Source organism: Sinocyclocheilus grahami, unplaced genomic scaffold (genome assembly GCF_001515645.1).
Source record: "Sinocyclocheilus grahami isolate Dianchi unplaced genomic scaffold, SAMN03320097.WGS_v1.1 scaffold327.1, whole genome shotgun sequence".
Classification (NCBI taxonomy): Eukaryota; Metazoa; Chordata; class Actinopteri; order Cypriniformes; family Cyprinidae; genus Sinocyclocheilus; species Sinocyclocheilus grahami.
Window position 1 is genome coordinate 1,304,934 of NW_015505506.1, and position 15,407 is coordinate 1,320,340.

Below are 15,407 nucleotides of genomic sequence, written 5' to 3' on the forward strand. Positions count from 1 at the left end.
GTATCACCATCAACACCGTCTATCGCGGCAAGCCTAGCAGTAAGTCTGTCCACTGATGAAAACAAGCCGATACGTTCTGCAGAATAACCACATGACCTCACCTAGCAGTGATATAACTTGTCATCACTTGTTGATGAGAACATGTGGATGGCTTTGGTTGAATGATAAGTTCTTGATTATGTTGGCAGCAAAAAGACTAAACAAATGGCACATTGTTGGTCATACTAGCGTGATGACCTACAGAACATTTCTTTAAAAACCTCAAAGTGCTGTGTCACCTTTCCTGAAATTGGTGCATACACTCCAGGTCGGACTGTGTCATTGTCTGTTTATATTGTCAGTAGGGCCACCTGGTGATCAAACGGCTAACTACATCCCAGTGTGTTTCACATAACTTCATAGGTTATTTCAAGTGTGTCTCTTATTGTGGGTCCGGTTGTCTGTAATTAGTGGTTATTTGTTAAAGTTTCATGCATAATTAGGTATTTTCACTGACCTTGTTGTGACCCCCAAAAACTATTTTGAATATTGTGGGCCTCATCCACTTCTGCTACAGAACTTCTCTCTTAATTCTCACTGCCACCTTCTACTCATCCTTTCTCTCTTCATATTTTCTTTGAATTCCCTAATCTTATCAGTCCTGTCTGTACTTTGTGGATGTCTTTTTGTTCGGCTCTCTCTCTCTCTCTCTCGCCCTATTCTCAGTATTCTATTTCTCTGGTAACTCCTCTTTGTATTCTCTGTCATTCTCTATTATTCACGCTTGCCCTGTGTCCTCCAGACTCTTTGGTTGGACAGGATTCTCTTTTGGATGGGCCGCTTCTCTCCCACCCCTCCACTGGTGGTCTAATACTGGCCTCATCCCCCTCATCTCTCCCTGCACCATCTTTGGACCAGTTTACTACTACTGCTTTGAGCAGTGGACAGTACCACCAGGGTAAGAAACAGATGCACAATCACCTCAGTTGCATGTGGTATAAGTAACAAGACATTGATTGTGAGTTAGATTTTTGTTATGTCAAGCAGAAATAGAAACCAATTAGCCTGTGAAATAGAAACCAGTTTTAATCAGTAAAAGGTTTTAGATTTCTGCCGAACAAATAAACAAAATTAGCCTACATGCTGAGTCAAATGGTGAAAATTTGTGCTTTGTGCTCATAATAGGCCTCGACAAATGAAGTACTCCTTGTTTCGCTTATTTAGGACATTTCTTACGTTACTTACCTGCTCTTGCTTATCTATGCTCATCACTCTCTTTTCCCCTCTCTCAAACTTTCTTCCTAATCTCTTCTTTTTCTCTCTCTCTCTGCCGGTCTGCTGTGGCACTAACCTCTTCCTGCAGGCTCTGATCCAGCTCACCTGCTCTCAGTCGTCCAGTCCTCTGAGACTGGGGTCCAAAGCGCCGATAACCAGTTTGACCCAATTCCAGTGCTTATCTCCAAAAGCTCCAGCCAAGGTAAGGGAGTTCAGATAGCAGCAAAATTTTCTGGAAGAGAGCACATGCATCTAATTCACCCCGAAGTGTAGATGAATAGTTGCAAACGTATCAAACAGAAAGTGGTTTTGTACTGTTAGACCCTGGTGTCTCTGACGTTATTGAACAATTAAGACCTGGCTTTGAGTAGTGAAATAGACTCGGACACACATGCTTTCATTTCTGCATCACAAACTGTCTTCGCCCTGTTTCACCCGAAAATCAAAAGAAGAAAAATTATATTGTGACATTTATTTTGCCAAATTCTCAGTACTGTAATATCTTTTGATTGTTGTAATGATTTAGGTCATAATGACCTTTTACCCATTATTGTCAATGGTTATTCTCATTAAAGAAAAAATCATACTGAGATAAAATAATTTTTACTTAAATTAATTAATTTTTTATTTATATATATATTTATTGTATGTGCAATTTGGGTCAATTAGATTATTTTAAAAGTAATTAATACTTTTAATCAGCAAGGATACATTAAATTGACCAAAAGTTATAGAAAAAACCATTTATAATGTTACAAAATATTTTGGTTTCAAATATGATGCTGTTCTGTTTCTGTTGCTGTTTCCATTCAAAGAATTTTTCCCCCTTTTTGTTTTACAAAAATATTAAGCAGCACGGAGGTTTTCAACATTCTACTGTATTCTTGATCAAATAAAACTTAAAAAATTAAGAAAAAAAAAAAAAATCTAAATCTTACTTTTCCTATTTAGTAGAGCAGTGTATTTAAATATTTTCTATTTATTTTACTTCATTGTAATGAGAGTTTGAGGGAAGACACGCCTATAAAAATACTGTAAAAACAAAAATTTGACTTTAATTTTTTTAATTTCTTTATGCACTTTTTTCCCCCCTTTTCTTTTCTTTTGATTTTGGGATGAAATATGACTTTCAAGTAAGAAATTCAAGTAGGTGAGTGTCATGTACTACATAATATATTAAACTTAAAATGTAAACTATGATCTTAAAGTAGCATTACAGCGAATATTATTCACCCTTAAGACTTTAAGTTTTTGGGCGCTTTTGTTTTTCTTTCTTGCCATGCTCTTTAAAATATTCCGCTATTCCCACACATAATCCTTACTTTGATGCTGCTCTGTTATCTTTTAGCGGTTTATGCTTTCTCTTTCCTGCTGTTCATCTGGTTTTTGCTTTTTCTCTTTCCTCCTTTCTTTTCTCACCCCTCATCCCTCACTCGCCCGCCGTCAACATCTTCTTTTCATCCTCATTCTTTCCCACACTTCTCATTTCTCACCTCCTTTCCTTTCTCTCTCTCTCCCTCACTCTTTCTCTTTTCCTCTTTCCGTCATGTTCTAGGTGGTCACTCGCGCAGCAACAGTGGCAGTTCTGAGACCAGTCTGCCCTCGCTGGCACGCTCCCTTCTGCTGGTGGACCAACTCATCGACTTGTAGAGGAAACAGAGAGAGAGAGAGGCAGATGAATAGAGACACAGGGAGAGGGCAGCGTGCAATTCTAAAAATTATAGCGAGAGTTTAGAAACTTCAGTTTTAAGTAGTCGCATAAACCCTGTCCACCCTTGAGTGTCCTTGCGCACATTTTCCTTTGACATTCTTTTCACATTTTCTGTATGTCTCTCTTCTGCTGATCCATAAACATTCATAAACATCTCTCTATCATTGATTTATGCTTCACACTTCAGGATTTCAAAACATGTCAACTAGTGATGATTTACGCCAGCTTTGGAAATGTATGACTTAGCTAGGGGTGATATCATGCCAAAAGTCAATGTTCAATAGATTACGGTTCTTTAGCATGAAATTCATAATCCATTTATCTTCGGTTAAATGGCATTTCAGAATGAAACATTATTCAATTACAAGTAATGCAGGACGGGATTTGATTTAATCCATTTCAGTTGAAACGTTTGAGGCTGGTAAGATATTTAAATGTTTTTGAAAAAAAATCACCAAGGCTGCATTCATTTGATAAAAATAAAGTAAAAACAGCAATATTGTGAAATATTATTATGGTAAAGCTGAATTTTCAGCATCATTACTCCAGTCTTCAGTGTCACACGATCCTTCAGAAATCATTCTAATATGCTGATTTGCTGCTCAAGAAACTAATTTATTGCTATTAGTATTGAAAACAGTTGTACTGCTTTCAAAATCAGCATATACCTTTTGCACTACAGTGGAATTTAAGCTTATAAAACATTCAAAGTATAATGATTTTCAACTAAAACTATATTGCATATGATTAAGAACGTCTTAGCAACATGTGAATGTGCAAGGACATAAATGTTTAAAGTTACCATGTTATCACCATGTTGTTGCTATATTTAACTCCATTTGGTTAATTCTAAAATTGAGAAATTCTTTGAAATTTCAAATTGTACATAAACGACAGAAAAACTAGTGTGATGCGCAGAGTGTATCAGTATTTTTGAGAAATGTAATTTTAATATATAATTGTAATTAAATGTATAAGAACATAGGAATTACCAGAATGAGCTAATTATTATTGTTATTATTATTATTATTATTATTTGTGTGTGTGTTTAGGATCATTTTGATGAATAAAGTTAGAGTTATAAAGTTAAAAAGAGCAGCATTTATTTAAAATAGAAATCTTTTGTAACATTATAAATGTCTTTACTGTCACTTTTGATAAACTAAATGCATCCTTGCTGAATAAAAGTATTAATTACTTAAAAAATAAATAAATGAATAAAAAATCGTACTGACCCCAAACTTTTGAATGGTACTGTAGAGCACGCTAGCAGTGTCTAACATGTTTGAAGACATTGCAAGTGTATTGCTGGTAACAAACCACAGTACGCAAAAAGGTGATAGTAAACTTAAAGTGTCTGTGCCATTAAAACAGAAATGGAGCGTTCACATACTTACGCAGAGTATGTTTAGGCCCTCGAAAGTGGCAAAGTTAAGGTTTCTCGCCCACATTATTAGATTGAGTGTATCCTGCAAAGTAGACATGCAACATCACAGATAAACTGCTGTAAATGAACACTTGTCGAGGTGTTTCCCTTTGCAGTTATTATAATCTGTCACATAGCTTTATTTATCATCTTAAACACTTGGATTTCACTCCTCTGTGATGTTCTTTCATCCCATCATTTATTTTTTCAGTCATTCTGTCTCTTCTCCTTAATTCATTCCTTCTTTTACTTGTTAATTTATACCCTATGCTTCTTTGCTTTTTGCTGTCTGACTCTTATTGTGCCCTGTGCTACCCCTATAGTGTACATTTAATATTTATAATTTTGATCCAGTTATGAATTGTCCCCTGTAACGACACACAACGGGTAAATGTTGATGAAAAGAAAACATGCATCATATTGAGAGTAACTTAAGCTGTGACTGTACAGGATAAATGTACAAACCGAGAATCTGTATAAATGTGTATTAACCTCAAGATAAATGTAATAAGGTAAAGATTATTTATCTGTATGTTAGAGCACAAAGTTCTGTCAGTTGGATTTTCTTTCTGCCTGTGTGTTTCTCCTGTGCGCCTGTCATGTGAAGGCTGTTTTGGATAAACTTGAATATACAGATAGCGACTATCAGAGATTCCGTGTTCAATAACGTTTCAGCTATCAAGCTCGAAATGATAACTGTAAATAGATATAAGCTGTACCAAACCCTCATGGGCTGTGCCTGTAGGCAGCATTTAAAGGCATTATTTATTTGTATCCATTACCTCCTTGAATAGCCTCTATTTTGAATCTTAACCTCTTAAGATTTCAATTTAAAACAGATATGTGTTTGTACGTTTTCTAAGTTAACTTTGAGTAAATGTGTTTAGACTGAGCCTGTGACGGACTGCTCCTCCTGAGGTCTCGTCTACCATGTGAAGTTTACCAGAAATAAAACAATCAATGATAAGTTCTGGAGTTACTGTCAGAAAATAACTAGTTGTGTTTTTCAACAGGCAATACAGATTTTTTTGTGAAAATCTGGATATTGCAACAATGAATAGAATTTCTCCTAGTTATGCCTAAATACTATTTCATGAGAATTGTTCAACTGAATCAGTTATTTGTGTTCAAACTGGTTCATGACTGGAATGTGTTTCCCAAAAGCATCGTTAGCCAACTATGGCTGCTAGTTTCCAACAGTTCAATGTTTCGGAGTTTCCTGAAACCATACTGTAGTTCCAACAAATATTCGCAAACAGCAATGCAGATTTGTGTGGTTGGAACGACAGCCCTCGACCTGTGGTTAGAAGCATGAATCAAACATCAAATAAAGCAAAACAGGGAACAAAAATAGTCCTCATGTTCGTTACAGCGGTATTTCTGAGAAAGTGGCGTAAACTGCTGACTGAATGAACCGCATGCATATCCTAGAGGAATAAAGTGTACGCCAATTACATACTGCATGTAAACTTGATTTAAAAATGAATGCTTTTCAATTGTTTTTGTGTAAATGAACTATAAAAAGTTGCGATCTTGAATCGATTATTTAGCAGAAGTTATTACTGCGCATGACGTCATTAGCAACAGTCCAATATTGTTGAACCAACATGGTTCAAATGACAGAGGTGCGAACATGTTACTACTGTTTTAGGAAACAGCTAGTTGAAACTAGCTAGTTAATTTCTCCAACGATGCATCGTACTTTGTTAGTCAATCAGCGAATTCCAATGTTTTACGGGAAACACACCCCTGAATAGTTAATTTGCTCTTGTCTGAATCAAGTGGGAATCAATTTTTCAGTAATCACAAATTACTTGAAATGTTATGGAAAAATAATAGAAATTCATTGACAAAATGAAATTTCTAGAATAATGCTGATATTAATACCTATAATCCAATGTAATGACAAAATAAAAAATGCAATATTGTAAATTTCAGAAATTTACTCCACTCAAAAATAAAAAGTTGACAACAGAAACAGCTTATTATCCTTCAAGTTAACGTTTCTGTTGATCGGCTGAGCGGTTATAGTTACAGACTTATGTCAAATATCTCAAAATGGTCAAATATTGGCCTATATATCGGTCTATAACTATCCTAAAGCTGACGTCACGCTGCTCTCTAGACAGCAGATGTCAGACATGTCAACACTGACTCTTGACGAATCTCTGCAAACTCACATTTACCAACACATATCAATTGTAAAACCATATAGAGCTCAATAAGTAAATATGTCTGTCTGTACTATATGTATGACATTTGGATTTTCATAATTAGATGTGTGGAAGCAGTAATAAAACACAATCATTTCTTTTGAGATGTAACTGTTTATAGAGTATACCTAAATGTTGTTTTAAGGGCATTGTTTTATTTTGAGTTATTGTTTTGTTCGAAGCTTGTGCAAATGTTGCATCGGTAGAACATTGTTGTGTGATATTCGACCCGACCTCATGAGAACTCTTTTACGAGCTGCCGATTTACTATGAATTTGCACAGTGTGATTCGTATGTCGCAAACGTGCAATTTTTAGAAAACAAAAATGTAGGCGTGCAGGACTACCCTAAACCTAACCATCAGTGGGACGTCAGCAAATTATACAAAATCGTAGCATTGAGATTGTACAAATTCATACGAATTAGCCAACATTTCGCCAAAACGTAACATTATGAAATGTCATGAGATTGAGTTGGTGATATTATGTTTATGTGAAGGTTTTATATGTGATCAACCCTTAATTTCTCTTCGCTTTTCCCTCTTCCTCCCTTTGCTTGTTTTAATGTGGCTGACCTATGCAATCTGACTGTAGTGCTCTTGTTACACTTAGATATGCACCTAGCGGTGTGGCTAAGTAGTCTGACGTCTATCTTGTGTTGTAGTGTGTATTAGAGCGCATGTCAGGAGAAAATAATGACGACAACAAAAAAAAGTCTTATCTATACTGGAATGCCATGGTGTTATCCTTTTTTCCTTCTGTTGCCCTATCCTTTATGCAACAATAAAACAATTCTGAAAAGAAGGATGTTAAATAAAAGTGTCGATGGGAACAGATAGTTGTGTCCTAGTCTGTGTTCATGGATATCAGACATGCCACATTCAAATGCTGTGACTAAACGTCATATTGCATTCTGTTTTTTTTTTGCTTTCACACACCTTTAGAGAAGATTTTTGCTTAACTTTTTTCTTTTCTTGGCCAAATCTAAATGTTATGTTGCATGATATGTGACTAAACACTACTTGGGTCACACCGAAAACCCTAATAAGTTGACAACTCAAATGATGACTATATCATCAACAATAAGTAACCAATATCATCTGATCAGATGTTTTCTTGCATGTATTGCTTTAAGGAGTGTGTTTTAGAAAGACAAAGTTAAAGCAGCCAGAGAAAAACTAATGTTTAAGAAATCAAGGCCCAACTAAAGCAAACACTGATCTCTATCACGGTGACAAACAAACACTGATCTATATCACGGTGACAAGCAAACACTGATCTCTATCACGGTGACAAACAAACACTGATCTATATCACGGTGACAAGCAAACACTGATCTCTATAACGGTGACATCAAACTTTACTAAACTTTTACTTTTCAGTAAACCATTAACATCTTAACCTCTGTTAAGTCTCAACATGAACTTTTGTATGAAATAAAGTCAAACTGGTAAGTGCAGATCCCGAGAGAACTGCATTTTGTAATTATCTACCAATCAGTGCATCAGTTCTCTTGTTGCCAGGTAGAACAGCTCGCATGGCCAGTCACATTAAATAAAGACCAGAGTGAGCTGTTTTAATAAATTAGGATTTTGAGTTGACAACACTTGTAATCTTAAATTTACTTTTTTTGTAGGTAAACAAGTTACACACACTTAGGTTTTTGATTTATGGGCCCGAAACGTAATGTCTTGTCAAGATTACTTAAATATTTAAGTAAAGACAACATTTGGGTGTACAGTGCAGTCCTGTTGTGCAAATGTAAACTTTCTAACTTTAAGGATGAATATGCCCATGTTGTGATTAAAATGAACTTTTATAGTAACATGCACTGTCCTTATTAATTATTATAACTTTCTGTTCAATGAGGGATTGACGGTTAGCTTACATGAGCATGCCAGTTAAATGCATTTTTGAAACATTGCTTTTATTAAAATATGAGGCTACTGAATTTAAAATTCCCTACAAATGAAAATCCTGTCATCATTTACTCCCCCTCATGCCATTCCAAACATGTATGACTTTATTTCTATGAAAAACAAGATATTTTGAAGAATGTTTGGTGACCCTTGACTTCCATTGTATATGGACACAAATAACATTGAGACTTTTCTCAGAATATCTTTTCATGTTCCACAGGAAAAAAAAGTGAGTAATACACATAAGGGTGAATAAATGATGAAAGAAATTTCATTTTTCCCTTTAAGGCCACATCTTAAGAGTTTTGCGCTGCATCGTATGTTCACACTTTTCGAATCGATTCAATATCTGCACAGGTGTTTAAGCTTTAGCGGCATTTCTCATATAGGGTTAGGGTTAGGATTATGTTATACTTTGCATCCTGCCTCATGACTGCTATTGTGTAAATATTTGCAAACAAAAGCACATTTTACACAGATTAGCACTGATGTTTTAACTAAATCTTAGTGCTCTGCTGTATTAATCCTGAATTTAATGCCAACCATTTCCTTCATCATGAAGGTAAGACTTGCATCACTTGCATCGTCTCTGCTCTGATCTCAGTTCAGTCTGTTTTCTGTAACCTCCTTGTTTCCATGGCTCTCGATGCTTATTAGGGTCATTTGTCTATTGCTAGATACATCAAAAACTAAATGGAAGTATATATATATATATATATATATATATACACATTTCATAGAATTTCAATTTCGTAGAACATTAGACTTCTGACATTTCTCAGAAATGTGGAAATGTGATTGAAAGGCTGACAGTTTGTGGAAACAAGGTTTGTGTTTGTCAGTGGTAACTGTCAAGACATTGACTGTTTGCGGTATTAGTGCTGTATTTCTGTGGATTATACTGTAGAATGTGCTTTATTTGTGCTGTATTGCTTTATTGTGTAGTCATCTTGTGTAATGGAGTGTGATAGAGGGCTCCTAATCATTTGTCTTTTCCCCATTTTATTCACTTGTTTACAATCCTGTCATTTACTCACTCTTATATTGTTCCAAACCTGTATGACTTTCTATGGAACGTTCTGAGAAATGGTATTTATTTTTCATTCAGTGGAAGTCAGTTGTCACAAACTCTATAGTTGCTAACGTTCTTCAAAATGTCTTTTGTCTTCCACCAAAGAAAGTCATACAGGTTTGAAACGACATGAAGGTGAGTAGATGATGATGGACTCATTTTTGGGTGTACTATCCTTTTGAAATCATCTTGAACATACAGATCCTCATTTTAAGGGCTAGTTCACCCAAAAAAATTAAGGTTACACTTTATTTCGATAGTCAACTTTAGACATTAACTTTAAAGGGTTAGTTCACCCAAAAAATTCTGTCATTAATTACTCACCCTCATGTTGTTTTAAACCCGTAAGACCTCCGTTCATCACAGTGTCTGTCTTCAGGAGAATCCTGCATGGACCAATCACAGTGGCAAGGTAGGATATCATCATTATTCAGCTCAAGGATTTTCAACCAGCCATACCAGCCAACTCAGTGACCCTCAGTTTGACAGTGCCTGTGCCCACCTTTAAACTTTAAACTTATCTTTACTAGTCTAAAACAAGCAGCTCAATATTTATGTCTGTTTGTATGTATGTCAGTTTGTCTCCGCCACATATTCCTCTGCAGAAGTTGTGGTTTTCCGCCACTCTCACCCACAACCCTGAGAAGCTACCGCTGCTGGATCTGCACCAGCCTCGACTCTTCAGTTCAACACACAGCTGTGCAGAGAGCACCACACAAAGCCAGGATGAATTTAACTTCCCTCAGGGTCTCGCTGTGAGTTTAGCACTTCCTGAGAATTGTAATCAGACACCATAGGATCTAAACTGGTAACAGATCTTCTCTGCATAACTTTAACATATGTGGGAATGTCTTGCGCAGGAGTATTATGTCCCCTGCACCTTAAGCAAAAAACCGCTCATCATCCTTCACTTCCTGCTTCGGCTCAAGTTCAGTCCTGCTTTGTGCTTCACAAACTCCAGAGAAGCAGCACACTGGTAATGATGCATTTTTCAGGACTGCTGTATATATTAAGGGCTCCAGGCCATGGTTAAATTAGTTGCAAATTTAAAAAAAATAAACAACTGCATCAATTAATTAACATCTTATTCATTTAAAAAAAAAAATGTAATGTCTTTTTGAATCGATTTAGCAATTTTTAATTTTTTTTACTTTATTAGTTAAAAGTGTTCATGGATGTCTCTGCATGGCATATTGATATCTTGACATGTATTGTTGCTTATTCTGCAATATGCCATTCAGTACATGCCACATTTAATATTATTTACACTACCGTTCAAAAGTTCGGAGTCTGTAAGATTTTTGCGATGTTTTTGAAAAAAGTCTCTTATTTTCACCAAGGCTGTATATATTTGAAAAATACAATAAAAACAATTATATTGTGACATATTATTACAATTTAAATGTTAACATATTTATTTTAATATTGATTAAGCATTTATTTAAAAAACAAATATTGTTGTAAATATTATTTACATATTTTAAATATTATCACACTTGAAATGTTTTCTATTGTTTGTTTTGTTTTGTTTATTTCTGTGATGCAAAGCTGAATTTTCAGCATCATTACTCCAGTCCTCAGTGTCACGTGATCCTGTAGATCTGGTGCGCAAAATTAGAATTATTCTTGCGTGAACTAATTTAGTGAAAAATTGTAAATAAAATGGAAGACGTGTCTTTAAATATGTATTTTTGCAGATTAAAGTTTGATGATTAGTGAAAGAATCTGTGATACAAGATGTGTTTTGAGATTTGAAATGTGAATCTAGGACATTGTGGAAGTATTATTTATTTATTCGGGTTTGTTACATTTGATTTTAAAAACTTTGTGGCAACACTGTAAGCATGACAATGGAAGAAAGCACTTCTGGTTGCAGTTCTCTAATTTGGTGACTAAACGTGGCTCCTATATGCTTCATTCATTTTTGGCTCCTTAGTCATTTTAATAGTCTGGAGCCCTGAATATAAAATTGAATTTGATTATAATCATGAATAATTTACAAGGATGCAAAGTGAAGTCTGCACCTAAGAAAAATAACTGTACAGACAGAGCACAGAGCAAGGTAATTCACACAAATATGTGGATATACTCTAGTTTTAGTTGTGATCTTTTGCCTAAAATGTGTTCAATGAAAGACAAACCATGTATTTTTGATTTCATCTAACAATTTTTTCTGTCTCTCAGACTGTATTTGCTCGTGAAGCTGTTTGTCGGTGTGGAAGTGGCTGAGTTTTCCTCTAAACTGAGCCCAAGCGAACGACAAAAAACACTGAAGGACTTGGAGCAAGGGAAGATCCCCCTGTACGTATGTCTTCAGTATCTGCCCTGAACAACCAACCCAACAAGATGTATAGTAATTTACTTCTGTCAACACCATGCAAGGCCGGAAAATTATTTTTGAAATAATTACGAAATATGGATTTACAAAATTTGAAAGCGTCTCATAAATATATACAGTATATACACTGAACAAAGTTAATATTATGTTTACTCCAGCAAAAAGATGTGAACCTGGACCTGAAGGTGGCCTTTTTTATAATTATACAAAAAGGCTTTTTCACGCACCAAACTTGTTTCAGTGAGTAGCTGATTTGGTCTATTCAGAAAGTCTCTGAAACAAAATGATGCTTGTCTTTGAAATATGCATGAAAACAATACTAGGTTATGTGCGGTTTTACTGCTGCTACATCAGGACATGATGCTGATGAAAATTGTATATTTCTGAAAACTGCGATGAATGTCTTAATACAGTGCTGTCTATGTTTACCAGTAGGCTATGATGACCAACAATGCTGTCAAAATAGGCAGCTCGCTAGGTTTTAATGCCCAAAAATGCTATCTTTATAGGCAGGTATGTTATAGTCCCCCAAGATGCAGTCTAGATCAGTTTGATGGCTAAAAATGCCTCATGCATTTGGTTTTGTAACATAGATGTCTGTTCTTCTCACTTATTTATTTTTCTTTTTTTACATTTGTGACCCTGGAGCACAAAACCAGTCATAAGGGTCAATTTTGCGAAATTTGTTATGATTGGACAACATTTGGTCGAGATACAACTATTTGAAAATCTGGAATCTGAGGGTGCAAAAAAATCTAAATATTGAGAAAATCGCCTTTAAAGTTGTCCAAATGAAGTTCTTAGCAATGCATATTACTAATCAAAAATTAAGTTTTAATATATTTACGGTAGGAAATTTACAAAATATCTTCATGGAACATGATCTTTACCTAAAGGGATACTCCACCCCAAAATTAAAATGTTGTCATTAATCACTTACCTCCATGTCGTTCCAAAACCGTAAAAGCTTAGTTCGTATTCGGAACACAATTTAAGATATTTTGGATGAAAACCGGGAGGCTCAGCCGCAACACAAAGATACATTTTCTATGTGTATTTACGATTTGATTTGAACGAAAACAGTGCATCCGTGCAGCGCGGCTGACACAGAAGAGCATACGCTGCTTGCGTTCAGCGGATATTCTCCAAAATGGCGTCACAAGCCTCCCGGGTTTCATCCAAAATATCTTAAATTGTGTTCTGAAGACGAACGAAGCTTTTACGGGTTTGGAACGGCATGGGGGTAGGTGATTAATGACCAAATTTTCATTTTGGGGTGGAGTATCCCTTTAAGCTTCCGACATCTCTTTCAGTCTGAAAGACTTTGTTGTTATTTCCTGTATTGTGCGGTTATAAATGTCTACGCTATATAAAGTTTACGCTTTCTTTTTCAGAAACCCATTTGTAAGGTGTTTGTGGGACTGTGACCGAGTATGATGGGTGCACTCGGAAACGGTCGACGTGGCGGTCGCTCCCCGTCATTGCTGGTGGTGGCTCTCATCGCCTGCGTCCTCCTGCTCGGCTTCAACTACTGGGTGATGGAGGGCCACATGAGGCAGCTGGCTGCAGACAGAGACCGAGAGCAGCAGAGCAAGCTGAAGGTTGAGGAGGAGACGCGCAGACAGAACGAGCAGCTGGAGTTAATGGAGGAAACACACCAGAGACAGCAGGAGAACGCTCTCATCACCTGGAAACACGAAAGAGTATGAAAACACTCATCTTGCACTCACTTGTGCAGTTTTTGGTCATGATTTAAAGGGATAGTTCACCCAAAAATGAAAATTTTATGTTTATCTGCTTACTCCCAGGACGTCCAAGATGTAGGTGACTTTGTTTCTTTAGTAGAACACAAACGAAGATTTTTTACTCCAACCATTGCAGTCTATCAGTCGTATAATGCATGGCAATGGTAACAAAATCTATGAGAGTAAAAAAAAACATGCACAGACAAATCCAAATTGAACTCTGCGGCTCGTGACGACACATTGACGTCCTAAGACACGAAACGATCGGTTTGTGCCAGAAACCGAACAGTATTTATATAATTTTTTACCTCTAATACAGCACTATGTCCAACTGTCTTTGGGTGCGCGCACGGCATCCGGTGCGTGAGGTGTGTACGCGCTCTGGCGTAGTTTACGTTAATGGGTGAGTTGATATCCAGCCGAAGAGCAATCAACCATAACTTCAGGCGAGCAGGCTCAGAAGTTGGGAATACGTGGAAAATCATATAATTTATTAAAATATAATTTATTTCTGTGATGCAAAGCTGAATTTTCAGCATCATTTCTCCAGTATAAAGAGTCACATGATCTTCAGAAATCATTCTAATATGCTGATTTATTATTAGAATTATCAGTGTTGGCAACAGTAATTTTTTGGAAACTGCGATACTTTCTTCAGGATTCTTTGATTAATAAAAAGTTTAAAAGAACAGCATTTATTCAAAATAAAATCTTTTCTAACAATATAAATCTTTGCTATCACTTCTTAACAATTTAACACAACCTTGCTGAATAAAAGTTTTAATTTCTTTCAAAAAAAAAAAAGAAAGTAAAAAATTTACTGATCCCAAACTTTTGAACGGTAGTGTATATTGTTAGAAAAGATTTATATTTTAAATAAATGCTCTTCTTTTTAACTTTTTTATTCATCAAAGAATCCTGAAAAAAAAGCACTGATAATAAATCAGCATATCAGAATGATTTCTGAAGGATCATGTGACACTGAAGACTGGAGTAATGATGCTGAAAATACAGCTTTGATCACAGGAATAAATTACATTTGAATGTATATTAAAATAGAAAAACGTTATTTTACATCATAATATTTCACAATATTACATTTGTTATTGTATCTAGTCGTGTCCTCTTTTGGAAGACCAAACAAAGTAGTTTCGCTTTCACACACGGTAGCCTACAGTGAGCAGAGGCGTGAGGAACGACCGGAGGGATAGAGTGAGCAGAGGCGGGTGGGCTTGAGAACAGCGCGGCCAGCGATTTCGACGAAGGAGCGTCCGGAAGGACATGTGGCGACCCCGGGCTGGACTCCGCTTCGTCCAAGGTGAAAGCCGATCCGGCGATCCACAGAGCAAAGTTGTAGTATTTCCTCAGTGACCAGCACGGATCAGCTCCAGGCATGACGAAGCAGATATCGTCCTCTTTTGGAAGACCAAACAAAGTAGTTTCGCTTTCACACAGAGTCTTTACGACATGGCGGCAGCGGCAACAATACTACAGCGAGAATAAAAGTTACGCCTTCTCTCTTTGCGTGAACATTTGGGCGGCATTACGCAAATCTTCCCACATAGTGATGTAGGTATGTGGGGGCGGGTTAGAACGAGGCGTTTTAGGTAGGTGTGGTTGAATCTTATCTTTTATAAAGAATATCTCTTTGGATTTGAGACTTTAGTCTTTGCAACTTTACAGATCTTCTTTATGCACCAAGAGCTTGTAACACTCCAAAGAGAAAGGAA

At 36.2% G+C, this 15,407-nt stretch overlaps 2 protein-coding genes and 1 long non-coding RNA gene across 3 annotated transcripts in view; all 3 read left to right on the forward strand.

Annotated features, from left to right (window-relative positions):
* The window catches only part of LOC107602451 (AP2-associated protein kinase 1-like), a 54,937-nt gene extending 52,001 nt beyond the window's left edge, over positions 1 to 2,936 (forward strand). Inside the window, exons 17-18 of the mRNA XM_016294944.1 lie at positions 1,343 to 1,456; positions 2,810 to 2,936. Coding sequence (XP_016150430.1) covers positions 1,343 to 1,456; positions 2,810 to 2,904 — 209 coding nt within the window. The 3' untranslated portion in view covers positions 2,905 to 2,936. The remainder of the gene's footprint in view (positions 1 to 1,342; positions 1,457 to 2,809) is intronic.
* Positions 2,937 to 10,327: 7,391 nt separating this feature from the next.
* Positions 10,328 to 11,788, forward strand: LOC107602475 (uncharacterized). The gene is made up of 3 exons (XR_001611041.1): positions 10,328 to 10,349; positions 10,455 to 10,570; positions 11,779 to 11,788. It is a non-coding gene; the product is annotated as an uncharacterized lncRNA (long non-coding RNA).
* A 1,539-nt stretch (positions 11,789 to 13,327) lies between these two features.
* The window catches only part of LOC107602476 (Golgi membrane protein 1-like), an 8,316-nt gene continuing 6,236 nt past the window's right edge, over positions 13,328 to 15,407 (forward strand). The window contains exon 1 of the mRNA XM_016294995.1: positions 13,328 to 13,635. Within this exon, the coding sequence (XP_016150481.1) occupies positions 13,366 to 13,635 (270 nt within the window). The 5' untranslated portion in view covers positions 13,328 to 13,365. The remainder of the gene's footprint in view (positions 13,636 to 15,407) is intronic.